Source organism: Passer domesticus, chromosome 24, assembly GCF_036417665.1.
Source record: "Passer domesticus isolate bPasDom1 chromosome 24, bPasDom1.hap1, whole genome shotgun sequence".
Lineage (NCBI taxonomy): Eukaryota > Metazoa > Chordata > Aves > Passeriformes > Passeridae > Passer > Passer domesticus.
The window spans coordinates 5,461,528-5,489,106 of NC_087497.1; the positions used below are offsets into that span (position 1 = coordinate 5,461,528).

Sequence of the window (27,579 nt, forward strand, 5' to 3'; positions counted from 1 at the left end):
CCATCCTCTCCCTCTCCCTCTCCTTCTCCCTCTCCCTCTCCCTCTCCCTCTCCCCTGACTCCCCTCCCCTCCCGCTCCCCGCCCCGCTCCCGCCTCCCTCCTCCGGCGCCGCCCCGCCGCTCCCTCCGCCGCCGCCTCCCGCCCGCTCCGTGGGCCGAGCCCGGCGCCGCGGCCGGCCCAGCTGCGCTCGGGCTGAGGCGGGGCGGCTCCAGCCCTCGCCGCCGCGGCGGCCCCGCCGCCCCTCGCCCGCCCGCCCGCCCGCCGCCGCCATGGGCGCCGCGGCCCTGCGCGCCCTGCCCTGGGCGCTGCTGCTGCTGGGGCCGCTGCTGCCCGGGCAGGTCCTGCAGGCCAACCCCATGCTCACCTCCGAGGGCCAGCCCGCGCCGCTGCCCGGCGGAGACGTGCCGGGCTTCACCGCCGCGCCGCCCGCCGCCCCCGAGGAGATCCACCCGCTGAAGGAGCAGCCGGCCAACGGCTCGGGAGAGGGGCACGCCAAGCACCGCAAAGCCTTCCCGGTCATCGGCATCGACTACACGCACGTCCGCATCCCCTTCGAGATCTCCCTCTGGATCCTCCTGGCCTGCCTCATGAAGCTGGGTAGGCGGGCGGCCTTGTGGGGGCAGTCCGTGGGAGAGGGCCTGGGGAGAGGCCCCGGTGGCCTGGAGAAGGAGGGACCCCCGGGCAAGTGGGACAGAGACCCCCAGGCTTCACAGGGAGTGACCCTCGTGAGCATCTGCCAGGAGGGACCCGCCGAGCATCCCGGGGTGGGACCCCCCGGGCACCCCAGGGCAGGACCCCCCGGCTGGGCGGGACAGACACCCCCAGTCATCCCAAGGAGAGCCCCCTGCGAGCATCCCGAGGAGAAGGGACCTCTTGGAGCATCCTAGGGACAGACCCCTCTGAACATTCCAGGGTGGGACCACCCCAAACATCCCAGGGCAAAATGTGCACATCTGCAAACCTCGCAGGCCGGCTGGGCCAGGTGGGCACTGCTCTCCCCACGACCTTGGGTCTCTGTCCTGGGCCTGGTGGACAGCGGCATCCCAGCCCCTGCACTCCCCCAGACTTCTCATCTCCGTGCCTGGCAGCGGGCCTGGAGATGCTCCTGACCTCTGCTTGGACCAGGTTTGCTTTCCTCCCTTTGACACTCAGGGAGGAAGCACCCAGTTTGCTCACTTCCTCTCTAAACCACAGATGCTTTTTGTAACCTTGGAGAAGTCACTCAAAAAAACCTCCCGGTGCTCCCCTTCCTCCCCCTCCGCAGCAAACCAGGGTGGCTTTGCCTCTGCTGCAAAGAGATTCCCGCATTAAAGAGAGCGGCTGGGGGCTGGAAAAGTCACCCGCTGGGATGGCTCTGGGAAAGCATCACTCTGCCGGGGCGGGGGTTGTTGACAAAGTGTTTTCCAAACTTCTGCAGCTGGATCAATAGCAGCCGAATTAGCCCAAAGCTGTGACGTGATGTAACCCGCTGTGCTGTCCCCAGCAGTGCAGAGGTTGAGCTGGCCCTGGTCCCATCCCTGGTGATAAAGCCAGGGGGACAGGTGAAATGTTTGCCTTGGAGCAGGTGAGGAGGGAAGGGAGCTCTGCACACCTTCATTTTGCTCCTCAGTTGCCATCAGTGGTTTAACAACACTCACTTATGGGGCGCTCCAGCTTGCTGAGGGAAATCCTGCTTTGGGAGCTTTTTAAAGCTGGTTCCTTTTGTAAACTGTGCCGTGTCCTGGTCTGGAGGGGTCTGAGAGCCCCCCAGGAGCTCAGATCCTTCCTGCCCAGCGACTCCTCAAAATATCCCACCGCATTCCCAGCCCGCTGCGAGCGTGCGTAGGCAGGTGCAGCCCCGTTTCCACAATCCCTCCTGAGTGCTTTATTTACGTGCAGGCGGAGGAGTGAGAACACTTCAGACCCGGAGGCTTGTCTGGGAGACAGGCTGGAACCAGGTGGGAGCCGTGGGGTTCGTGCCAGGCTCAGCTGGAAGGTGCCTCTCCCTGGGGAGGGCAGCTCTCCTCTCGCAGGGCTCCGCTGTTGCACTGCGCCTTCAGCTGCTCCCGGAGCAGGCAGTGATGAAATCAGGAATATCTGTGCGGAAGCTGGAGCAGAAAGGAGGGGCCAATGGCCTGCGGCCCTGCCACGGGGAGAGCTGGCAAGCAGCAGAGTGGGCAGCGGCTCGGGGGGATGGAGGGACAGGCTGGGGACACCACCAGACTCTGTGTCACTGGTGCTGTGACGGGAAGCTGCTCCTGCCGCCCTTGCCCGGGGTCAGGGCTCGTTTGTGCTGCAGGAAAAGTTGTGGCTGCCGGCTGTCAGCTCTTTGATGCTACAAGTATTATGCAAGACTGCGTGTTTTAAGGGGTGTATTTTAGGAGAGGCTGCCCTGCAAGTTTGGCAAAGGCGGCAGGTGCTCTGCAGAGCTCTAGAGATGTTGATTATGCCAAAATCCACACCTTAGCTTACCTACAGCTGTGACAGGCCCTTGACAGCAGGGCGGTCCTGGGACTCCCTTTTCCTTGGCCTCCTTTCCTTTTTGTGTTTCTTGTTCATGCTGCCTTGGCAGGTAGTTCCTGAGTTGCAGGTACAGCTCCCTGTGCTCGTGAGCAGCCAAAAACCACTCACTGCTCTGTGTCCGTATCCCAGCTCTGTCTTTCCTGCCCTGGATCACGGGGGTGTTGTTCAGCAGCAGCAAAACAGGCTTTTTTCCACGCAGGCATAGCTCTTACACAAGTGGGCACTGCTGGAGTGGCAGGATGAGGCTCACTCAGCTCCAGGCTCCCTGAACCAGACAGGGTCTGCAGCATCCCCCTTCCAGGAGGAGAACAAGGGGGCTGATAAACAGAACAGGAGTTTGCAGTGCTTCCTCTTTCTCCCCACACTGTCAGTGTGTGTTTATTGATGCATCAGGGTGATCCTGAGGGGACCAACATCTTTTTCCTGTGGTGTGGGCTGTGCATGACAGCTCAGCACCTCCTGCCTGCCCTCCCCCAGCTCCACAGACCTCCTTACTGGGCTGAAGCTGGTGATGGAGCCACAGGGTGACCATGTCAGGGAGCTCAGAAGTACTCCCAGGGCTCTGCTCCAGGCCAGGAGATGCAGCCTGACCTTGTCCTGTTGCTCAGTTTCCCTCTGTTGCTCTTGATGCTTTAGACAGCTCTTCAGACTTAAAGCATCCTCCTGTTGTCCCATGCAGGGGATTTGTCCTTTCTCCAGCAGCTCTCACTGTGAGTTTGTTTGTGGAATCAAAGGTGTGAGGTGATCCCTGCCCCTCTTGCTGCAGTTTTTGTAGAATGCCTCAGAGATGTTGGTTTCTGGAGGGTTCCTCGCCTGACAGGGCACAGGGGATGTGTCTCCCCAGCATGTCCTGCAGGCGTGGGCTGTCCCTCTTTGCTAATCCCCGTGGAGAAGGGGAAGCTGGTGCTGGCTGCTTTACTTAATACTCACATGATATTTTAAGGCTGTGCAGGGGAAGAGGGAGTGAGGGGCAGCTACGACCATGTCATGTCACGTCTGGTGGTGGCATGACTCGGCCAGGAGAAGCCTTTGCAGCTGCAAGTTGCAGCCAGACCTTGTCCCAACCTATTGTGTTGTTGCAGAAGGTCAGACCCTCCCAAAACACCCCAGTCAGGAGCTCTCTTGCCCTTCTCCAAGGTTTTGCAGGGGTATCATGAGGGTTCCTTCACACCATGCCCAGGGAGAGGTTGGGAAGCTGAGGGGTTTCCCAGCAGGAAAACCTGCTTTCCTCACTCTGAGGGTTGACCTTTCAGCTCACGTGGCTCCCAGAGACGTTAGGGGGAATTCAAGTTGGACTGTAAACACCTCCTCGTTTCAAGGAAAGGGAAGGAGTGAGTCAGGAATGTAAATAACAGATTGTGGTCAGCAGTGCCTTTCTGGCTGTGCTGGGGCCCAGCAGGCAGAGCTTTGTGGTGAGCACCAGCTCTCACCCACCTTGGAGAAGAGCTGGGGCTGCCTGTGCCTCCAAAGCCCATGCTGGCCCTTCCTTGTAAAGCCAGGAAGCAGAGAGTGATATTCCATTAGCAACCTTCCTCTGAGGCATGTCCTGCTGTCTGTCTGCACCAAATGGCTTCTTCCCAGCCTCCCTCGAGCATCCTGGCCATTCCGCCTCCAGCTCAAGGAGATTGCAGGGGGTGGTGTGCTCACCTTGGCTGGAAAGTAACCTCAAATGTGTGTCTTGAGCCCAAGGTTTGAAAGCTGTGTGGTGCCTTTCCTTCTTTTCTCTGGGAGTCCATCTCCCCCAGATGAACAGAGTCTTCAAACCAGGGTCTGTCGTGACAGGACAAGGAGAAGTGGTTTTACAAAGGCAGGTTTAGATCAAATACAAGAAAGAAATAACATACTCAGAAGGTGGTGAGGCCCTGGCACAGCTTGCCCAGAGAAACTGTGGCTGCCCCATCTCTGGAAGTGTCCAAGACCAGGTTGGAGAGGGCTTGGAGCAGCCTGGGGCAGTGGAGGTGTCCCTGCCTGGGGTGGGGGGTGTGGAATTGGGTGGGCTTTAAGGTCCCTTCCAACCATTCCATGATTCTGTGACTCGTGGTGCCCACCAAGCTGCTCTATCACTTCCCTCCTCTGCAGGAGAAACTAGGATGGAAAAATCCTCATGGACGGAGATAAAGGCAGTTTAATAAAGCAAAGGCAAAGGTCATGTGCGGAAACAAAGGGAAACAAAAGATTTATTCTCTACTTCCCATCAGCAGATGATGTCCAGCCACTTCCTGGGAAGTACCTTCAGGAGCGCAGTGGCTGCTCCGGAAAGCAAATGTCCTAATTAGAGCTGCCCACCCTCTCTTCCTCTTTACTCTTTGCTCCGTGTGGTGTGCAATGTCCCTTTGGTCAGGCTGGGACAGTCCCAGCAGTGTCCCCTCCCAGACTGCTGCCCAGCCCAGCTCCTCCTGAGCGTGGGGGCAGCTTTGATGCTGTGAGTGTCGCTCAGCTGAAGCACAGGCTGTTATCACCCCCTTCCAGCCACCGCAGAGGCTCTGCACTCTGAGGGCTGCTGTGGGGCAGTTGAGCTGCAGCCCAGCCAGCCCCAGGGCATGGGGACATCACTCCCTGTGTCCCCACACCAGTGACCGTGCTGGGGTCTCACGAGGCAGCGCTTGCAGCTGAGCTCCTTCTCTCACCAGACACCGTGGCAGTCCCTGAGTCACTGCTCTGTCTCTCCTTCCCTTGGCAGCTCTGCTGTGTCTGGGGTGTTCCCTGCCCCTCCAGACCGAGTGACGGCTGCCAGCGCCAGCCTGGCACTCCCAGCACTGTCCCCACCGTGTCCCCAGTGTGCCTGTTGGGCTGCTGTAAAACGAGCTGGGGATGGAGCTGTGCTCAGAGAGCCCAGAGCTGGGGTGGGTTACGCTGGTGCCTCGGGGAGGTTTGGTGTCACAGCTCAGCCCGCCGTGCCAGCACGGCGCCGGCGCTCGGTGACACTGCTTGGGACAGCACCAGTGGTCCCCAGCACTGCTGCTCCTGCAAGGAGCAAGATTAGGGAAGCTCTCGGGGCCTGTGAGCTGGTGATAGGAGGTGGGAGAAGAAGGGCAGAACCTGAGGGGCGCAGGTGGGGTTGTGGAGCCCCACAGAGGCTCAGGGCATGGGGGGTGGCTCCTGCACCTGGAGGAAAAGAGACAATTTCAAAATTGCCAGAGAAACGTTTCTACAAGCTGGTGGCTGCTGGCTGGCAGCGAGATTTGGGTGTTAAAACTCTTGGGTGCTAAAACACTTGGGAGCTTTTCAAATGTTTTTATCAGCCCACATCCCTGTCCTGAAATTGTGGCTTTTGGAGGGGCCACCCCGAGGTCTTACAGAGCCCTGCGAGTTGAGGAACTGGAGATTCCTGTGGGTGAGGGTTGATAAGCAGGGCAGGAAACCTGCTCTGGTGGTGGCTCTGGATGGAAGAGCTGGATCTTGAGGCCAGACACAGCAGAAACACCCCAGAGCAAAGCCACTGGCATGGGGACGCCTCTGGCAGTGCCACCTGCAAGGTGGGAATGGCACAGCCAAGAAACATTCCCAGAGCAGCTTTGCCCAGTGTTGGGAATACGTGTGTGTGACTCTGAGTGTGCTGGGGTTGTCCCTGTGGCCCGTTTGCCACCCCAGTGTGGCTTCCCTGGGCTCCAGGATGGCTGTGCTGGGCTGGCCATTGGCAGAGCCACGCTGGGGAAGGGGCTGTTCCTGCTGGATCCTGGCACTGGCTGATGTGGGTTCCCCCTCTGGGCTGGAGGGAAATGTTTGTCTCATTCTTTCTTTGTCTGACAACCTGGCTTATCACTGCTGGCTGCAGGCACGGGGGTGGTGGGAGCTCAGAGACCACCCCAGTGTCCCCTTTTGTCCCAGGGAGCTGCTCAGGGGAGCTGGGCCTTGGGAATGGCTGTTCAGAAAGGATTCTGAAGTGCTGCTGCAGCTGGTGCCACAGAAGTGTAAATTGTCGTGATGATGAATTTAAACAGTCTCTTCCAATGCAGACTTGTTGCATTCCCACTTCCTTGTTGGGGGATGATCTAAACACATGCTCTGGCTCCCTTTTCCCTGCTTTGCCATCTCAGAAAGAACAGCCACGGCATTTATTTTTTCCTCCTGATCTGGCGTCTGAGCTAAAAAACATCCAAACTGTTCCCTCCATGGATCTGAGAAAACCATTAGTTTAATTATGGTTGGAAGAGTGAAAGATTCCTGCTGTGAAATAGGGGATGGTGATGGAGTGGGAAAAGCAGAGGTAATGATGGTGATGGAGAGGAAAAGCAGGTCTGTAATCACAGCCATGCCTCCCTGGTGAGCCCTAATGTCCATTAAGGCAGGATCACACTCCGTTGCAGCTTGGCTTTGTAGGGACCCTGTTGCCTGTGGCAGCTTCTGGACCTCAAGGCCCTCAGGAACCAAAGCTTTTGTTTCATCCCATTTATCCACAAAGGCTTGGAGAGCTGGTGCTGGGGTCAGGGATGGGCTGGCTTCCCACACAGGCTGCAGGCAGAATTTGGGATGTGGGTGCTGCAGGTCCTGTGATTGGTGCTGGCCTGGCTTTCAGGGAGATGCCATGGAGTTGTTCCTCCCCTGAGACCCGCAGGTGACCTGGGGTGGTCTGTGGGGTGACAGCAGAACGTGTCAATATTTGGCCTCAAATTGGTTTGGTTCTCATCCTTTCTCCCAAACTGCCCAATCACCCAACCACAGCTTGCCCAGATACCCAGAGGTGCTGGAGTCCCCTTGGGAATTAGGGGGCTGGAGGACAAGCCTTTTGTCTGCAATTAACGTGGCTAAATAGTCTCCTTTGGTTGGAGTTTGAGGGTTACAATGGGAGAAGGGAAAAGCAGGTGGTGGTGGAGGGCAGAGGGTCGTCCTTGGGGTGACAACAGTCCTGTGGCCCAGAGGGACTGCAGCCCCTCTTGTGCAGAACAGACACACGTATCCCTCTGGCACTTGTACAAGCCAGCTGCTCATTAGGCTTGCAAATAAATACTTGTTTAACACAGTCCTTCCCTTTTTCCCTCCTGCAAGCCCTGGTTTTGGCTGTAGGTGCAGGGGTGGTGGGGGCTCTGAGCCTGTCCCAGGATCATGCAGGGCTTGGTCCTGTGGACAGCATCCTTGGAGCTCTGGGCACTGACAGAGGATGAGCAGTGTGGGGATGAATTACTGCAGCTGCCTTGTAAACTTCTGGTTTCTTTTTTTTTTTCCTTCTGTTTTGGGTCCCCAAGGCCTAATTTGTTCAAATCAAACCCAAAATCCACATGGAATACTCTGTGAAAACACAGCCTGCTGAGTGGAGCTGGGTTGCACCTCATCCCCCTGTGTCTGCACTGGGCTGCCTGAGTCAGCAGCAGCTTTCTCTCACCCATTGGGGCTCAAAACTGCCAGCATAGCTTTGATGAAAACCTCAGTGTTCTCTCAGGGTCAGACAGCTTCCAAGGGAGCAGCAGAGAGCAGGGGATGGGTTGAGTTGAACCAAGTGCTGGATATCTCACTCCACTGAGGCCCCACCATCTGTTCCCCATGGTGCTGGATATCTCACAGACCACTCTGATTTTGCAATGTCTTCCAGTTGTGTGTTAAATCTTGTCATGTTCTGTTCTTTGGCTCTTTCCTGGGGCAGCAGAACTCATGTGTTTCTGCTTGGGGAGGAGGAAACCAAATTAAAAGCTGAGCAGACGGGCGTGCACGCACTCGTTGCTGCCTGTTTGTCAGAAGAGGCAAGATCCAGGGCTGGAGTGGAGCAGTGAGAATGAATGGGGTGGTGTGTCATCTCTGGTGGTACAAAAATCTGGTGTTACATCACCCCATGTCTCTTGGGGCTCCTTCCCAGAACCTGCCTGCGTAAGAAGGGCACGACTGAGGCTCCTTTGGAGTGGAAAGTTGAAGAATGCAAAGTACTTTTTAGTCAGAAGAGAACACACACATTTTCTTGAGCTGCCCAGGAGTGACTCACAAACATCTCAGCATCCAAGGTCTTTGTCTCCAGAAAGTTGCAATACAATCGACCCCCAGGGACAGCACTTAAATCCCACTTAACAGAGGGTGCTGCTAGGGAAATAATTCCCCTCGCTTGTGCAAGACACACACTTGCAGAGCAGACACCCCATGGCAGCAGTTTATTTCCAGTGCCTGCAATTATTCTGCATTTTGGAGTCATGACATGCTAAATCTTAATGACAGATTTGGAGAGAAGGCAGCTTCCCACCCCACTGCTGGAGATTTAGCAGCAGACACACCAGGGGCAGAGCTTTAAGCACATACAGGCCTTTGAAGAGAAGAGCTGGTGTTTCCAGCCCTGTTAGTGCCTCAGTTTCCCTTGGGAACACTTTTCCCACAACAGCCTTGGCCCCTGGGGGTGAGTTTACAAGGAACAGCTCCTCTCCTTCTCAGCTGCTGCTCCCAGGAGCTGGGCTGGCTGTGAGAATGGGATGGTACTGGCAGGCTGGGGTGGTGTCTCTGTGCTGGGGAAGAGGTGACAGTGGCCAGCTGCTTGTGGCGTGTGCTGAGAGTGGTGTCACTTTGTCTGGGCTTGCAAAGCCCGGTAGTAATCAGTGCTAATTGCAATTACCTCCTCCCTGCTGGCCGAGTGGAGACCAACAGGTTGTTTCCTGAAAAGCTTTTGTTTGTCTTTCCTGCCCGTGTTCCCGGTAGGAAATCTGCCCTTCCTGGGAAGGGCGATTGGCATCGCTCTGCCTGGGGACTTTGTCTGTGGTCACCTCAGGCTGGCTCAGGTTTGTCTCCCCAAGGCTTTGAGGGTCAGCAGGATCTGGGAATTAAATGCTGTGTCCTGTGGTAGAGGGTAAGGAGCTGGGAGAACAACTGGAGCCTTATTTTGGGTGACCAGGCACTGTCTCCTGCATCACCTTGAGTCCCTCCTGCTCCAGAGCATCCATCTGCATCCACCAGTGTGAAGGTTCCCTTTGCAGCAGGCAGATGTTAACTGGGAGCATTCTGTTCCAGAAATCCCCTGGCACTGACCCCTCCTAACCCAGCTATTCATGGCATCCAGCGCCTTGTAGCAGCTGAAGGAATCTGGGAAGAGCGTGGCTGAATGAGAGTGAGTTATGTTTAGCTCCTTGTCCCTTTCCCTGGAGCTAAAGAAGTTTTTCTAGACCTTAAACCTGTTCAAAATGTGCAAGTCCAGCTGCTGTTGCTGTTCTGAAGGATATAAACCTGGATGAGGATGCTGTTGCCCTGTAGAGAACTCACTTTTCCAGGCTAAATAAGCTGTGCCAGGAAGATCCCAGCCTTGCAGGCCTGGCTGTGAGCTGCACCCATCCAGAGCTGGTTGGGAAAAGTCAAAATGAGTCTTGAAGAAACCACAGCAGAAATGTGGGTGGCAGTTTGTCCCCGTGTGCCCAGCTCTGCTGGGTGAGTGCCATGGTAAAGATTCATGGTCCCACCCTAGAAAAGTGTGTGTAGCCTGCCCAGAGGCTCTGAACAGGTTTGGTGATTGCAGGCTGTGGTTTGGGAGTGGCTCTGAACGTGCCCGTTAGAGGAATGCAGCCAGCAGCATCGGGGTTACTGGAGCACCAAACCCTGCACTGGTGTCCCAAAGCTCAGCAGGCAAGGGTGGCTTTGGTGCCTTGTCACAGGGCAGCTCTAGACCTGGAGGGAGGTGGAGAGCTGCTCTGTGCACAGCTGGGCCTGGAACAGGATTTTTTGAGATGTGGTGGCACCAAGCCTTGAAGCCTCCCAAGGCTGCTCGTTGGCTCTGTGTTTTCCTCCCCACTTGGAATGCTGCAGCCTTGTGATGACAGCTCAAGGGTCCTGGGTCTCTCAGTCTTTGATGGCAATTAGGTCTTTGTTAATATGTGCTTTTCTTGCAGAGTGTCCTTGCCTTCCCTTCTGGTGTGAAGGAGAAGCGTTATCTAAACACAGGACTGGAAATTGGGAGCTGCTGGGATCTCATGCCAGCTCTCACACCATTCACTTGGGGACTTGGGCAAGTCCATTTAATGTCTTTTGTCTCTCATTTCCTTTTTACAGCTGGGAGGAAATTAATACCAGCTCTGTAAAAGACTCCCAATTGATCTGTTAATTTCTTGTGAGTGCTTCAAGATAAAACCAGGGTACGTGCTCTTGCTGCTCTCAAAAAAAGAAGTGTTCAAGTGTTTGTGCTAAAGGCCTCTGTCCCTGGGTTGTTCTCAGGGCATGCTGTGGTTGTGTGTGGGCACCTTCTCCTCCAGGGAGGTGCTGCTCCAGGTCTTGCAGTCCTTCCCAGGGTCAGGCAGTGAGGTTTGACTGGGAGGGATGGCTGGCAGCTCTTTGGCTGCAGGCTCAGCAGTGTGTGCTCTGCAGGAGTGCTGGGTGTTGGATCACACCAGAGGCTCGCCAGGCTTCTCAGAGCTGTCCCACAGTGTTTGGAAAGAGGGGCACAGCCCCTTGGGGTGGGGGAGCAGCAAACCAAAGAGCAGCTGTGCTGGAGGGAAGAGTGGGTGCTGAGCCTGGATGGGGCCCAGGGAGGAGATGTCCCTGTGTAAACAGCTCATTTCTGAGTGTACACAGCGGGTTGTGGCAGGGGGGCCGCCCATCCTGGCAGGATCCAGGGTGCCTGCGGATGATTCACGCAGGGATTGCTGCCTGCTCCCTGCTCTGCAGCACTGCAGCACTGCCACGGGGTCCTGCAGCACTCACACGCTGCACTGCACCCCTGCAGGGGCACGCTGGGGCAGGGATGTGGGGTTTGCCTTTGCAGGGCAGTGTGCTGCTGCTGGAGGGTGTCAGGGCAGGAGGGGAGCTGGGCTCATCTGCATGCAGCTGCAGGATGCAGTGACACCTTTGGTCCTGTTCCCAGGCTGCTCAGCTCTTTGGGGACCTTTCTGCATCTCCAGGTGGGAAGGACAACCTCGGGGTTTCCTGGTAGTGCCATCATCATCATCATCATCATCATCCTTGGGATGAATTTCTGTGCTGGTGCCCATGGCTGGGAGGGGATGCATCTCCAGGGTTTGCAGCTTGGCCCTCCCTGCACCCCTCTGGAGCGTGGCAGTGCCCGCTGTGGCTGGCACGGGCTTAGAGGCACATTCCTGCCTGACGCTGCTGCAGGCACTGAGGTACCAGAAGAGACTTTGTCCTTGCACTCAGTTGCCAGCAGAAGCTCTGCCCTTGCCCTGCTGTTGCTGTCTGTGCTAGGGCTCAGCTGCTTGTCCTGTTCCCAGCTGTGTCATGCCAGTGGCTGGTGCTGGGTGGGAAGGAGCTGTGCCCCCCTCCCCTGCTCACCCTCCCCCTCCCTGCCCTGCCCCAACAGCTGCTTTCACAGCACACCAGACCCCATCCCATTATCACCATTAGCAGCTGCAATGCATGAAATGGCTCTAAATAGCTGCTCTCCAGCAGGCTCCACACACAGAGCAGCCCGGGCTCATGCCCCAGACCATCTCTGAACTGTCCTTGGCACCATGACCTTGCAGAGAGCCATGCCAGCATTGCTCCTGCTGGTGCATCCATCCCCTGTGCCTGGAGCATGGGAAGCTCTCAGCATCCTTCCAAGGAGAGGGGCTCTGGCTGCAGCTTGTTCTGTGTTTGTCCTGCCCTGGGGTGCAGGCTTTGCTCCCCAGAGGCCCCCAGGGAACAGTGGGATTTGGGAAAAGCAAGTGCACTGCTGCTCCCTCCAGCTGCCTCAGATGAGGTGTCTGCACTTGTCTCCCCTTCCATCAGAGAATTTATTCAGGGCCTGCCAGTGGGAATTTCCTGGGAGCTGCTGCTGCAGGAGGACAGTGAAGCTGTCAGACATCACAGCCCTGCTGCACCTGCCTGCCAGCCCTTGCTCTCACAGTGAGGCAGGGCAGCATCTGCTGTTTCTGAGGGATGAAGGGCTCTTCCCTGGTGCTGCACTAGCCAGGCCTCCTGCTTGGGCTGATGTGGGCTCCACCAAGCCATTTCTCACAGGTCTTCCTGTGTGGAACCAGCCCCAGTTATGGGTTGTGGGGGTTGTGGCTGCTTGGCTGAGCTGCAGCAAGGCTGGTACCTGGCAGTGTCTGCTTTTTAGTCCTGTGGTTTTCAGGTTTTGAGTCACCCAAGGGCTGGCTTGATGCTATCAGCCCTGCTCTTATCTTCTGCAAAGCAGGCAGGGTCCAGCCGGGTCACCTTCCCACACACACCTGCCCTGCCGAGGGCACTGGGGCTGGACCCACGGGGCTGGGCTGTACCAGGCAGCCCCAGGAACTCCTTCCTGGTGCCCCGGGCTGTTTGCATTAGGTGGGAAAGAGGGGTAAAACCAGGGGCAGGTGGGTGGCTGCGGGGTGGGGCCCAGCAGGGTGAGCAAGGTCTGTAGGCACAGGGGTGATCGTGTCACACCAAGGGGAAATAAAACATCCCTTCCTCATCTGGCAGGGGGTCCCAATGGCTATGGACTGTCACAGCATGGCTTTTGGGGATGTTGTGTGCAATCCAGCTGGGCAGGGTTGTGCTGGGCACCTTGGGCAGGCAGACCCTGGGGGCTCAACCCACGGCTTCATCCCATCCCGCCTGGATGAAGTTGATCCTGAGTCCTGAAAATGCCTGGAGGCTGTGGGGCAGTGCTGGGCTCTGTCCTGGGCACCAGCCTGGTTGCAGCCCCTGCCCACCCGAGTTTGGGGTGCAGGAGTGACCCAAAATCAGGGCTGGATGTTTTGCCTTTCCCTTCTGCCTGTGCTGGCTGTGCACGCTGTGCCCAGGGCCAGGTTTGGAGGGTGGCTCTGTGGCCCTTGTGTGGGATCTGCATTCACTCAGTGACTCACAAAAAGCAGCATAAATTAATTACCTTCCTGGTTCTTGGCTTTGCCTCGTAATTAGCGACAACAAAATAATGAGGCTTAAATGAAACATTTGGTTTGTTCTGGAGGAAATTGTTTTGCTTAGAAGCACTTTCTGTACGTGTGCCTTAACACAAAAAACAAGAAGTCAACTTCTCACCAGGAAATGGCATTTTGGGGTGGAAAATCAACGCTTTTCCGTTCTGGATGTTGAAGCCACTGGGTGCTTAGAAGTTTGCCCAAATCAACTCAGGCTGCTGAAACCAACCCAAAAAGAGCTGCAGGGGAGCACTGGGGTGACCTGGACATGCATTAAAACCCTGCCTGCTCCCTGGTGAAACAGAAGAGGGTTTGGCAAAGCCCAAGCTGCATCACGGCCCCACATGTGCCCTCCCAGTGGGATGGCTGTGGGAGTAAGCCAGCTTGGAGCTCTGTGGGGCTGGAATTTCAGGGCACGTGGTGACGTTGGAGCTTGTGAGAGGCAGTGAGTGTAATTTAAGTACAGTGATTTTACCCCCTCTCCTGGCAGGGTGACACCAGCCATGGCCTCGCTCTATTTATAGGTGTAAATCACCAGCTCTTTAATTCCTTTTGAGCAAGTTCAATTTTCATCCCCTTCCCTCGAGGCTTCCCTGTTACATCTGGTGCAGCTCTCTCCGTTCTCCTTGTTCCCCGCCTTTGCAGGGAGCTGCTGGATCCAGCTCCATTTTCCAAGGGAGAAGCACAGCAGAGACACCCTGACATCTCCCATGGCCCTGCTGGAGGCCACAGCAGTCAGCAGAGCCTGGCTGATCTTTGGGCGAGGGAAGAGAGAAATCCACTGTGGTTTTTTCTGAGCACGAAGGATAAATGGAAGAAGCTGCAGCCAAACTCTGAAGGACTGGGATGGATTTTCCCCTGGGAGTGAGTTGCAAAATGTTGTGTCACTGCATCGCCATCCTCACAGGGCTTTAACCCTGCTGGGGTCTTACCCCCATCTTTGACCTGCCCAAAACAAGCGTGGGAAAGCCAGATCCCAGGGGCTCAGAGCTCTGCAGACCCTGGAGCCCAGCCCAGCCCTCCTTCCCTTCCCTTCCCTTCCCTTCCCTTCCCTTCCCTTCCCTTCCCTTCCCTTCCCTTCCCTTCCCTTCCCTTCCCTTCCCTTCCCTTCCCTTCCCTTCCCTTCCCTTCCCTTCCCTTCCCTTCCCTTCCCTTCCCTTCCCTTCCCTTCCCTTCCCTTCCCTTCCCTTCCCTTCCCTTCCCTTCCCTCCCTGCTGCTCCTTCAACACAGAAAGAAGGGCATGGTGCTGAGTCACAGCTCGTGGATCACTTGTCCCCAGGGCTGGTGACACATCTGTGATTTTGGGGTTCAGCCAGCACAGTGTCAACGTGTGGGCTCTCCGTGGTGCCTGTGTCACACAGAAACGTGGGAAGGTGTGCACACCTGCTGCTTCCCTCCCCTGGCATTGCTGCTGCCCCTCTGCAGGGCCCACCCTGCCAGCCTGGTGTCCTGAAGGGTTAAGGTGGCCCTTGGAGGGGCCGGTGCTGTCAGGCACGCTGTCTCCTCCAGCCCTGCTCTCTGCAGTGTCCTTCAGAAGGGCAGCCCTTCTGAGCATGCCTGTGCCTCCTTCCCAGGCCCTGGGCTGCTCCCAGCCACCCTGCAGCCCAAACCTGGGGTCCCCAGGGCTGCAGAGAGCATCTCCTGGGGGGCTTCACCGCCCCCTGCCCAGACTGACCCTTCATCTACCTCCTCCTTCCAGAACAGAATCCCCGGGGCTGGGAGAGCTCCTAACCCTGATTAATAATTGAGTGATTCCTCCAGCCTGCCTGCTGGAGCCTGCAGCTGCTCCAGTAAACCTGGCCAGGATGGGGGGTTTGTGTAACCACTTTCCTTTTCGTGCCTCCTCTTGGCTAGCAGGATCATCCTGGAAGCATCCTGGCTCTCCGAGGCCCTGTCCCTGCCTGGGTGCTTGGGAATGTGGGCTGAAGCTTCAGGAGCATCCAGCTTAACCATGAACGTGCCAGGCCCTTCCAGCTGTGCCCTGTCCTCCTTTCCATCCTCCCTCCCCGTCCAGCAAATCCACTGACCCCAAAATAGAGAGCAGAAATGCTCAGAAGCTGCAGAACAAACTTTGTCAGAGCCAGCTTTCCTTGCCCGAAATCTCTGTCATTTGGAGGATGGGATCTCCTGCAGATCTGCAAGTGCCCAGAGTGTGGTTAAAACTGGGATTCCTGTCCTTAGTTCCTTTCTGCCCCAACCCAACCCAAGGAATTGCTGCCCACCAGGGAGCAATCCCTGTGTGTGCCTTGCAGGGCACGTGGGAGCTGGCTGCGTGGTGTGGGCAAGGAACTGTTTTCATGGGAGCTGTTATCTCCTGGATTTCCTTTTCTGTGTTTGCTCAAGCCCTTGGGGTTCATGTTTAACTCAATTGTCTCACTTTTAATGGCTCTGCTGGTGTTTGATGCTGGCGAGAGGGAGCTGCTCCCATGGAGTTTGTTTTCCAAAGGAGGAAGCTTGGGTGACTGTGTGGAGATTTAGGGATCAGGGGTCACATTATTATTATTTTATTGTTCTTATTATTATCATAATCATAATCTTTAAAGCCATTATCAAGGCTTATTCCCCTCTCTGCTGCCCCTGGATGTACCCATGGCTGGGCATCCTGATCTCCCAGCATCCTGCCACAGCCTTCCTCATCTTCCAGGAGGGAAGTTTGGGCTCAGGGCTGGGATCAAAGGGCTGGGATCAAAGCAGTTCACCCTTGCCCGGCCTCATCCTTCCCATCAGTCACCCCCATCCCAAAATGGGATGCTGGCTCCCACCAGTAGATTGGTACCAGTGAGCTCTGGGATGCTCTAAAAATACTGAGAGGAGCAAGCAGGGAGCAAAAAATGGCTGAGATTCAGTGAAATCAAAGGCATAATTAAAATGCACCTCGTGTAAGTGTATTTTTAGGGCCCTACAAAAAGGCTGTAAACCATTGAATTCCCATCAGCACACGAATGTTCGAGTTTAATGGAATCCTGGGGCCTGTGGGGAAGAAGTGAGAGATGCTTAATTGTCAGTGTTTGTGTTTTATTCATGATTGAACATACTTAGCAAGCAAAAACTGATCTGCTGTTGGCTTCTCGCTGCTTGTGTGGCTTTAAGCCTTATTCCAGCCAGAAATTGCCCGGTGTGCTGGAAGGGTCGGTGGTTCCCAGGGTTTGCATGAGCTGTGCATGGAAAAGGGATTATCACCTCCCCTCCCATGGGGAGCTCCGTGCCAGGGCTGCCTTGGGGCACTCAGAGCTTGTGTGGGCTCCAGGGGATCCAGGAAAGAAGAAGAATCCCATGGGGGTGAATCAGGAGCTGCATCCAGGCTGGGAAGTCCCTGAATGCAGGTGCCTGGGTGTTGGGGGTGCCTTGGGACAGAGTCTGGATGTTCCCAGCTCCTCCTGCCTCCCCTCGAGCAGTTTGCTGGGCTTGGTGCTGCTGGGGCAAAGCCAGGACAGGAGCCAGACTCCTTCCAGCACCCCTCCAGCACCAGGGACCCTCTGCAGCAGCTGGAATGGCTCCTGGAGTGTGATGAATCCTCTGGGTTTGCCCATGCTGGAGCCTGTTCCTGCAGCTCAGGTGGAATGTGGGGCTAATCCTCCCCCCAGGGACCCGCACGGGGCTGGGCTGGGGGCTGCGAGTCCTTAGGGAGGGCCTGTGGGAGTGAGCCCTTTTCCCGTGGGGTCTCTGTGCAGGTGGAGGAGGGATGAGCTGGCTGGGGCACAGATGTGGCCCCTGCGGGCTCGGGGGGGATCTGGCTCCTTCTGGAGGGGATTTAATCTGTGGTGGAATTGCTGCAGATGGCACGGCCGGAAGGAACGGCGGAACACGGCATGCCAAGGCAGGGTTCCTTATTTTAAACTGCTTCCCTTGCCAGGGAACAAATATGCCTCGCTTCAAAATAATAATTATAAAGCCTGGGAGGAGATCCAGGGAACCCAAAATCCTTCTGTGGGTGTTGGTGTGCTGGCAGATGCCCGGCTGGGGGTGTTTGGTGGGAATGTCATCCCAGCGGGTCAGGGCTGGCTCATGGAGCTGTGCTGGGAGTTGTGCTGTGATTGGAAAAGGGGGAAATGTGTTCTCTGTTACCTTGCACCCCAAGGATGCATCCTGTCCCTGCTGCAGCCAGCCATGTGAAACCTCCAGGAAGGGGAATTGCATCCTGAAATCCACCAAGCAGCAGCCCCCATCCACATCCCACAGTGCCCTGTGCCAGGGATGCCCGGGATGGGCACTGTGCCTGGCACACTGGGAACAGTGGCACTGGTGGGCAGGCTGCTGTCTGATGGGAGGGAAATGCCACTGCCTGCATGTGCTCGGGAGCTGTGCTGCAGTGGGAAGAGCTGGAGCTGCTGGTGTGGAGAGAGCTGCCTGTGCTGCAGGGCTGTCACAGGCCTGGGGCCCAGGGACAGACCCTGGCGTGTCCCAAGGGTGGCTGTCACCTGCTGCTGGGACTCTCAGGGTTCTGGCCTGACACCAGCAGTACCACAGTCTGGTTAAGCTGTAGTTTCCACTTGACAGAGCAGGGCAGGAGGGGAAACTGAGGCACACAAGGAGTGACGGGTCACGAGGAGTGCAGGGAGGGCTGGGAACTGTCCCTGACTCTGGCAGGGTGTCCCCCTGCAGACAGCATCCCCCATTCCTGTACCCAACGTGTGTCTTCCTCTCTGCCTCTCTCCAGGCTTCCACGTGATCCCGTCAGTGTCCAGCATCGTCCCCGAGAGCTGCCTGCTCATCGTGGTGGGCCTTCTGGTCGGGGGGCTCATCAAGGGGGTGGGTGAAAAGCCCCCCATCCTCAAGTCGGACATCTTCTTCCTCTTCCTCCTGCCCCCCATCATCCTGGATGCCGGCTACTTCCTGCCCCTGCGCCCCTTCACCGAGAACCTGGGCACCATCCTCATCTTCGCCGTGGTGGGCACGCTCTGGAACGCCTTTTTCCTGGGGGGGCTGATGTACGCCGTGTGCCAGCTGGGCGGGCCCGGCCTCAACCACATCGGCCTGCTGGCCAACCTGCTCTTCGGCAGCATCATCTCGGCCGTGGACCCCGTGGCCGTGCTGGCCGTCTTCGAGGAGATCCACATCAACGAGCTGCTGCACATCCTGGTCTTCGGGGAGTCCCTGCTCAACGACGCCGTCACCGTCGTGAGTGGGGTGGGAGCGTCTCGGGGTGGTGGCAGCTGTCAGGGCCGTCCCAAGGTGCCGGGTGCCTCCTGGTAGCTCCGCTTGGGCCAGACCTTGTCCAGGAGCAAAGCTGAAGATAGAGGGTTAAAGCACTGCAGAGGTGGAGTGTTTCTCTGGGGAGGCTGAGGGCATGTTCCTGGTCAGCCTCTTGGTGCCGTGGGCTCTGGGATCTGCTCTCCTGGCTGGAGCTGCTGCTGTGCCTGTGCCTGTCCTGCCAGGGGAAGCACGAGGGGCTGACCCTGGGGCAGGCAGAGCTGCCCTGTAGCTGCTGCTGCATCTGTCTCCTCTCACGTGGGCACCCTTGCTGTCCTCCAGCTCCCAGGAGGTGGCAGAGCAGCACATCAGCCATGGCAGGGGGGAGAACTGGAGGGGCTGAAGCCAGGCTGGCAGCCCACCTGGATCAGCCCTCTGCCCCACTGCAAGCAGCGGCTTTGCAGGGACCTTTGGGAGGTGGGGCCAGGCCTGCTCCCTTTCCAAAGGACATCACTGTCCAGGTGCTGGCTTGGCTGCCAGTGTGGCCTTCTCTCTGCAGAGCTGACCTCTAAACTGACTCCCAACCCACTGCTTTTTCCTGGCTCTTTTCCCATATCCCAGCTGTCCATTCCGGAGCTGGCTGCTCAGCCCCTGCTGACAAGGTTCCTGGTGACAAAGAACACTCTGTCCCACCACGGAGCTTTTTCCAGGCACTTCTCCCCCATTTTTCAGCAGAGGGATGCCTGCAGGGTCTGTGTCCCCACTCTCATCCGTGGGGAATGCTTTTGTCTGCCCCTGCCCCTGTCCCACCCAGGGCCTGGCCCTGGCAGGCAGGAGCTGGCACCTTGCCCTCTCCCTGCCTGCAAGTGCTGCTATTCCTGCAGGATGCCCTAAATCCTGTTTCCCATCCTGACATGTGCTTTAACATTTCTGCAGTGTCTGGGGCTGGGAGAAGGCAGCACAGCCCAGAGTCTTTCCCTCAGGTTTCCCTCAGCTGCAGAAGCCACCTCAAGGGTTTGGGCTCTTCTCCGGGCTGGGCAGAGCAGATGGGGGCTTTTCTCTCTGTGCATCTGTCAGGAGTTCCCAGCCTGGATCTATCCTGACCTGCTCATTGAGAAAACAGGAACAGCTTCTGGCTGGTGACCAAAGGCCCTCCTGGCACAGCTGGAGAGCAGAGCTGTCCCAGACACATCTCTGTGTGTCCCTGTGGGCACAGAGGACAGGGAGCTGGTCCCCCCAGTTCTGTGTCTGGCACAGCAAAGCACCAGCAGCTGTTTTTGGCGTGAGTCTTGGTCAAGCACCCAGCTCAGGGTCACCAGGCAGTGACACAGCTCAGCTCAGGTGTGCCACACTCCCAAGGGAGGTCCCTGGGCAGGTCTCCTCTGAGGTGAGGATCCCTTACCAGAGGAGCAGTTTGAACCCTGCTCTCCTTTCTCCCTGCCAGGTCCTGTACCACCTCTTTGAGGAGTTTGCCAGCTTCGAGCAGGTGACCATCCTGGACATCATCCTCGGCTTCCTCAGCTTCTTCGTGGTGTCCCTGGGCGGGGTCCTGGTGGGCGTCATTTACGGGGTGATCGCCGCCTTCACGTCCCGCTTCACCTCGCACATCCGCGTCATCGAGCCCCTCTTCGTGTTCCTCTACAGCTACATGGCCTACCTGTCTGCTGAGCTCTTCCACCTCTCCGGCATCATGGCGTGAGTTGGCAGCGGCGGGGAGGTGCCCTCCTGTCCCCAGAGCCCTGGGGGATTTGTGGGACTGTGTCACCACCACAGCATGCTCACTACAGGCCCAGCGAGGCCCAGGGGTGTTTGGGCTGGGATGTGCAAGGAGGCACAGCAAACAAGTGAGTCTGGGGAGTTGTCCCACACATCCCGGGGTGCTGGCAGCCTGTTCCTGTTCTCCTGGGCACGCAGGAGCAGGCAGGGCCTGCTGAGCACTCAGGACACCGTGGGTTTGTGCTCCAGTGCTCACTCCTGCCCTGCCAGGGGAAGGAGAAACCTCGTGTTGCCTTCTCTGGTGGCCTTGAATATTTGCTGGTGGTTCCCAATGCCTGTCCTGCCCTGGAGTTTGGTGTCACAACACAAAATGCTGCTGCAGGGCCAGGGCTTGGGGCTGTCCCCATGTCCCCATGGCTGCTGAGGGCCCCAACCTCACCCCCAGGCTCATCGCTGCTGGTGTGGTCATGCGGCCCTATGTGGAAGCCAACATCTCCCACAAGTCCCACACCACCATCAAGTATTTCCTCAAGATGTGGAGCAGTGTGAGCGAGACCCTCATCTTCATCTTCCTGGGTGTCTCCACGGTGGCTGGTCATCACTACTGGAACTGGACCTTCGTCATCAGCACGCTGTTCTTCTGCCTCATCGCCAGAGTGCTGGGTGGGTGGCAGTGTGGTGGCAAAGCTAAAAGAATCATGGCATGGGTTGGGCTGGAAGGGACCTGAAAGCCCATCTCGTTCCAGCTGCCACAGGCAGGGACACTTTCCACCATACTGGGTTGCTCCAAGACCTGTCCAACCTGGCCTTGAGCGGCCATCTGGGTCATGGCGATGGTTTGCCTTGCTGGGGAGGTTGGAGATGCCTGGGTGGCACTGCTGCACCATGGGCACCACCCATGCTGGTGGTTGGTGTTGTGGGGAGATGGGGCTGAGGCCGTGGTTGTGCCAGACATGGGGTGGAAGCTGCTCAGGGATGTTGAGATGAGCAGACAGCTCTCACCTGCACCCACGGCCCTGAGGAGCTGCAGGGTGGGCTCTTTGGGCCTGGAGGGGATCCTTGACCACTCCCACAGGACTGTGCTGCTCCCCCAGGTGTCCTTGTCCTCACCTGGTTCATCAACAAGTTCCGGATCGTGAAGCTGACGCCGAAGGACCAGTTCATCATCGCCTACGGGGGCCTGCGGGGAGCCATCGCCTTCTCCCTGGGCTACCTGCTGGACTACAAGCACTTCGGCATGAGGGACATGTTCCTCACTGCCATCATCACTGTCATCTTCTTCACCGTCTTCGTGCAGGTTGGTGGCACCCACCCAGGCTGTGCTTTCAGAGGGAAAGGGGGCTCTTCATGGCCGTGGGGAGAGTGGGGAGCCCATCCCCAGCCTCTGTCACTGCCCCGCGTCCCCAAAGCGCTGCGCTGTGACACCGACAGCACCTTGGCTTTGCTGAGCCCATCCCACTCCCAGCCCTGTGCCTTGGGCAGAGGTGTGACCCCCCATCCCCCTCGCCAGGGCATGACCATCCGGCCCCTGGTGGATCTGCTGGCTGTGAAGAAGAAGCAGGAGACGAAGCGCTCCATCAACGAGGAGATCCACACGCAGGTAACGCGCCGCTCCGGCCGCGCCGCGCGCTGCCTTAGCCCTCTGCTCTCTCTGCTTCTGCCACTCCACCTCTGTCACTGGGACCTGCCCCTAAATCAGAGCCCAAGGTAAGGGGGGCAGAGCGAGGCCTCTCCCCTGTCTGTGTCGTCCAGTGCCCGCTCTGACCCAGACCCCCGGTGCCCGTAGAGCCAAGCCCGATTGTGTGGGTGCATCCTGCCCTCCCAAAGCCCTGATTTTTCACACCCTGAGTGCCCTCCCCATGTGTCAGTGTGGGTGTCAGGGGAGGGAGGGAGAGGGCAAGAGCCCTCCAAGCTGCTCACGCCTTGGACCATCTCTTGCAGTTCTTGGATCACCTTCTGACAGGGATCGAGGATATCTGTGGTCACTACGGGCATCACCACTGGAAGGACAAGTGAGTGGGGAGCTTTGGTGGCTGGGGAGGGGTTTCAGTCACCACCCAGAAAGTTTCACAGCTCTGTGCCAGGCTTTAATGTGCACACACAGACTCACCATGGGGAATTATGGCCCTGGATTGAGAGCAAGTAGGGCTGCAGGGCTGCACCCCTTGGCCACACCACCCACAGCAGGCCCATGGCAGGGTGGGAGCTGCCAGTGGCCAGTCCCTGCAGGAGCTCAGGACCATCCCTAGTGGGCACCAGCAAGTGCTGGGTGTTCTGAAGACACCCTGCCTGGGGAGGGATTCAGGGAAGCGTGGCCTGAGCTGTGCTGGTGGAATTGGACCCAGCAGTGAGCCCAGCAGTGCTGTCCTGGGCAGGGCTGGGGAGTGGGAGTGGGAGTGGGAGTGGGAGTGGGAGTGGGAGTGGGAGTGGGATTAGGAGTGGGGCCGGGGCCAGGGCTGAGCTGTGGCTGCTCCTCCCCTCCTGTGCCACGCCGCGGGAAGGCTGAACCGCTTCAACAAGAAGTATGTGAAGAAGTGCCTGATCGCAGGGGAGCGCTCCAAGGAGCCCCAGCTCATCGCCTTCTACCACAAGATGGAGATGAAGCAGGCCATCGAGCTGGTGGAGAGCGGGGGCATCGGCAAGATCCCCTCTGCCGTCTCCACCGTCTCCATCCAGTGAGTTCCCTGCCCTGGGCACCCTCCCGTGGGTGCTCCCTGCTGGTGGCCACAGGGCAAGCAGCCCTTGGGTGCTGCGTGGCCACGGTGTGTGGCTCTGAATCCTGTCTGTCCGTGCAGGAACATCAACCCCCAGACCCTCCCTTTGGAGCGTGTCCTTCCAGCTCTGTCCAAGGACAAGGAGGAGGAGATCCGGAAAATCCTCCGCACGAACCTGCAGAAAACCAGGCAGAGGGTGAGGTGTCCCCTGGCACTGTGCGTGCCTCCTGTGCCATGCTGGGAGTGGCAGGGACACTGCCCAGCAGCCCTCAGCTGGGCCCTTCACCCCTGCTGCCCCTGCTCTTGCCCTGTGCTCCTGGCCTGACTCTGCTTCCCCAGGAGGCTTTTCCTCGTGGGATGGTGCTGGGATGGTCTGAGGGGCAGGCTGATTTGGTCAGTGGCTGAGCCCAGCCTTTAAACCCTTGTTGGGCCAGGGTGGGTCAGGGTCAGGCATCCCGTGGTGGCACACAAGGGATGAGCCACGAGCCTGCCTGGACCTGCTCTGCACTGGTGGCTGTTCCATCCATCTCCAGGAAGAATGGGGCTGTGACCTTTCTCTCCCTGTCCGTGTGGGGTTTTAACCCTTCTCCTTCTCTCGGGCTCTCTTCCCAGCTGCGATCCTACAACCGGCACACGCTGGTGGCTGACCCCTACGAGGAAGCCTGGAACCAGATGCTCCTGAGGAGGCAGAAGGCCCGGCAGCTGGAGCAGAAGGTGCTGGGGGAACACCAGGGCTGGGCAGGATGGGGGCCAGGCAGAAGGGAGGGGGCTGAGGTTTGGATGACAGAGGTGACCCCAAGCCTTGGGGGTCCTGTGATTGCCCCACACCACAAGCAAGTCCGTGGAGTGTGGCTGGGAGGATCTGTGTCCATGTCCTCTGCATCCCACTGCTGCTCCCCCACCATCCCTGTGCCCAGTTCCCTGCCCATCCCTGTGCCCAGTTCCCTGCCCATCCATCCCTGTGCCCACTCCCCTGCCCATCCCTGTGCCCAGTTCCCTGCCCATCCCTGTTCCCAGTCCCCTGCCCATCCCTGTGCCCAGTTCCCTGCCCATCCGTCCCTGTTCCCAGTCTCCTGCCCATCCCTATGCCCACTCCCCTGCCCATCCCTGTTCCCTGTTCCTTGCCCATCCCCGTGCCCAGTTCCCTGCCCATCCATCCCTGTTCCCAGTCTCCTGCCCATCCCTATGCCCACTCCCCTGCCCATCCCCGTGCCCAGTCCCCTGCCCATCCCTGTGCCCAGTTCCCTGCCTGCCCTCCCTGCCTGCCCTGGCCACGCCGCTGACGGTGCCCTGCTCCCGTTGCAGATGAACAATTACCTGACGGTGCCGGCGCACAGGGTGGACTCTCCCACCATGTCCCGGGCTCGCATCGGCTCAGGTAGGTGGGAGGGGCTGCAGGAGGGGTGGCACTGCCAGCTCCTGGAGCCCTTGGAGCTGTGCTGCACCTCCTGAGCTCCCTGTGGCTCTCCAGCTCCGTCCCCGAGCCCAGTTTGTCCATCGCACATTTTCTTTGGCGCCCTCGGTTCCTCGTGTCCTGCGTGTCCCCTCCCTCTCCGGGGACAGGGTGTCGGGCTGTGCCGCGGCTGCGGAGCCGGCGGTTCATCAGCAGAGGGCAGCTTCGCCCTTCCCGATGGAGCCGGGCTGCCGGCAGCTCCAGTTGGGCTGTGGGAGGGAAAAGGAATTACACAGCTGAATTGGGAATCAGCCAGACAGCCCAGGCACCCCGGCCCCACACAAACATCTGGGGTGCATCACCGGGGGTCCCTGAGACCCCCCCCCGTTCCCTGCCTGACCCCTCTGTGCCCCCCAGACCCGCTGGCCTACGAGCCCAAGGAGGACTCGGAGAACCTGCCCATCATCACCATCGACCCGGCCTCGCCGCAGTCCCCCGAGTCCGTGGACCTGATGAGCGAGGAGCCCAAGGGCTGCAGCGGCCTCCCACCCTCGCCTGAGGAGGATGAGGAGGGGCTGGTGATGCGGGTGAAGGAGCCTTCCTCGCCGGGGACTGACGACGTCTTCACCCCGGGCACCAGCGACAGCCCCAGCAACCAGCGGATGCTGCGGTGCCTGAGCGACCCCGGCCCGCGGCCCGAGCCCGAGGAGGGGGAGCCCTTCATCCCCAAGGGGGAGTAGCTGCTGGCACAAAGCCTCCAAATCGTTTCTCTCTCTCTGTTCATTCATTCGTTCTTTGCTCTCCGTTTTGGTTTCTTGTCACTACACACTGGGTTCAGGAAGGGGAGACTGTCCTGGATGGACTGGGATTGCCAGGACAGCTCTGCCCAGCGAGCCCTGGGCTGGCCCCAGTGAGCAGGGAAGGAGCCCTGGCATGCCCCGGGCTCCTTGTGCTGCGTGGCCTGGGGGTGATGGACAATTTTCCGCCCGGGATTGGGATTTGCAGGTGCCTCACAGCCCCCGCGGGGCTCTCCCAGAGGTGCCCACCCACTCAGGACCTGCGGCCGGCTCTGACCAGGGGTCTCCACACTCACTCCCATGGCACCGCTTCCCCTCTCCCCTCTTGTGCTTTCTTGCCCCCTCGCCTTGCTCCGGAGCGGAGAGATGGGACAGCAGGAGCTGTCACCAGGGCTGGCACACACACAGACAGACACACAGACAGACACACAGATACACACACACACACTCCCCCTGCGCCCTCCCCGGGCTCCTGCCGCTGCTCCCTCGCCTTGGCAGCTTCCCCGTGGGACCGGCTGTGCCTGGGGTCCTCCCTCCTGGCCTCACATTTCATGCCAGGTCTTTTGAAAGAAATATTCTAGAGCCATGCAGGGGGGAAGCTGGGACCCCCCTCGCTTTGAGCAGCCTCTCCATCCCTCCTGGAACTGCTGTCACCTGTCCCCACGGGGACCCTCTGCCAGCCTCGCCCCGTGCCAGCGCGGCAGCGGCTGCTCCTTAACCAAAGACAGGCCCGGGGTGTGCCAGGGGGGATTTTTTGTCCCCCTGCCAGCGAGAGCAGCTGGGGCAGAGCCAAGTGCCAGCTCCCCCAGCGTGGGGACACCTTGGAGCAGGAAGGTTGGCAGCAAGGGGACGACTGGGGGTGCCGGGCATCCTGGAAGAACCCATCTTTCCCCAAGGCTTGGGAGGGATCAGTGGGTGTTCTGGTGACTTGCAGCCCTCCCCAGGCTCAGGGGTGTCCTGTGTCTGTCACCTTGTCCCCCTGCCATGTGCCACGGGGTGCTCACCACCCCCTCCCCGGGGACCCCGGCCGCTGTCCCCTCCCCGTGCTGTGCCTTGCCACGCTCTGCCCCGCTGCCTTGGTGGGCTCCTGCCCCACATCCCACCCGCTGCCCACCCCGCTGGGACCCCCAGGTCCGGCGTCGCCCACGCCGCCGCCTGCGCCTGCCTGCTGCCCTGCTCTGTTTCCAGGAGGAAAAAAAAAAAGCAATGGAAATTCTCTTGTATAAAAAGGAAAAAAAAAAACCAAACCCACATGTAAAGAGATTCTTGGTTTTTATCATAAATATTCTAATAAATTAATGTTAATTTTTAGTGGGGGTTTCTCCAGCTGTTCGGAATCCTGCCGCTGCCGCACAGTCCCGGCTGTCCCAGAGGAACAAGGTGGCTGGGACACTTCATCCCCATCGCTGGCGTGGAGAGTTTGCCTCTCGCCCTCCTGCCTGGCTCAGGGACAGCTGGAGCCCCTCCCAAGGGGACATTTTAAGCCGCTCCCAGCTTTGGCAAAGAGAGGCTCAAGAGAGCCCGGGCTCCCAAATCCCTCCCTGGAGCTGCGCGGGTGTCAGGGTGTGTAGGGAGGGTCTCCCGGGGGAGAGTCCTTCTCCGGGGGGATGGATCACCCGGCACAGCCCCGGGATGCCGGCCCGGTGTCCCAGCACGGCTCTGCCCGTCCCCACCCCGGTGTGTTGTCCCCAGGGAGAAAGGGCCAGCACCTGCCTTGTGCTGGCACTGCAGCAGGGCTTGGGGAGTAAAGGTTCCATCGCCAGGGGAGGGGATTGGGAACGTCTGAGCTCTGTGATTTTCATCCTGGGTTTCCCCAGGAGCCCTCCCAGAGGAGCCAGTTCCCACCAGCATCCCGGGACTGCCGAGAGGGGAGAGGCTCCAGGCAGCGCCCGGCTGGGGAGCAGCACCACAACCCCAAAATCCCCGGGATCCTCTCAGATCCTCCCAGCAGAGTCCCCGCTGCAGGGCAGGCGTGTCCCAGCCCCTCGCTGTGGGGAATTGCGATGGGAACGCGTTCCACGGCTGCAAAGCAAAGCGCTGAGCCGGGAGCCGTGACTCAGCCCGCGGCCATCACTCACCTGCCCAAAATACCTGAACGCCAGGGTCCCCCCCGGGGCGGGACTCGGCTGGGTCACCCCGCTGCAGGGGGGCCCGAGGGCTCCCTGGGCAGGAGGAGGTGGCCAGGGATGTGTGACAGGTGGTGCCGCTTTGGTGGGTGCCACCCTTGCATCCCACGCAGGGTCTGGGGTAGTTTGTCCACTGCCCACCCCAAACACTGCCCACCTGGACACTGCCCACACTGACTCTGCCCACACAAACACTGCCCACCCAAACACTGCCCACCCAAACACTGCCCACCTGGACACTGCCCACCCAAACACTGCCCACACTGACACTGCCCACCCAAACACTGCCCACCCTGACACTGCCCACCCAAACACTGCCCACCCAAACACTGCCCACCCAAACTCTGCCCACCTGGACACTGCCCACCCGGACACTGCCCACCCAAACACTGCCCACCCTGACTCTGCCCACCCCAACACTGCCCACCCAAACACTGCCCAGCACTGCCCACCCTGACTCTGCCCAC

The 27,579-nt window shown here is 58.8% G+C and overlaps 1 protein-coding gene across 1 annotated transcript; it reads left to right on the forward strand.

Annotated features, from left to right (window-relative positions):
• The first annotated feature begins 237 nt into the window (after window positions 1-237).
• On the forward strand, window positions 238-26,297 carry SLC9A1 (solute carrier family 9 member A1). Its single transcript, XM_064398619.1, has 12 exons — window positions 238-597; window positions 17,894-18,354; window positions 19,811-20,061; window positions 20,528-20,745; window positions 21,177-21,379; window positions 21,593-21,682; window positions 22,024-22,094; window positions 22,584-22,757; window positions 22,878-22,992; window positions 23,409-23,510; window positions 24,102-24,174; window positions 24,607-26,297. The coding sequence occupies exons 1-12, from the start codon at window positions 270-272 to the stop codon at window positions 24,927-24,929; spliced, it is 2,409 nt and encodes an 802-aa protein (XP_064254689.1). The 5' UTR covers window positions 238-269; the 3' UTR covers window positions 24,930-26,297.
• Window positions 26,298-27,579: the final 1,282 nt, after the last annotated feature.

Bases quoted from the DNA above. Each gene is read 5' to 3' on its own strand.
- SLC9A1 (XM_064398619.1), top strand. From the start codon at position 270: ATGGGCGCCGCGGCCCTGCGCGCCCTGCCCTGGGCGCTGCTGCTGCTG. The intron at 20,062-20,527 runs GTGAGTTGGCAG...CCTCACCCCCAG, and splicing joins CACCTCTCCGGCATCATGGC to GCTCATCGCTGCTGGTGTGG. The intron at 22,758-22,877 runs GTGAGTTCCCTG...CTGTCCGTGCAG, and splicing joins GTCTCCACCGTCTCCATCCA to GAACATCAACCCCCAGACCC.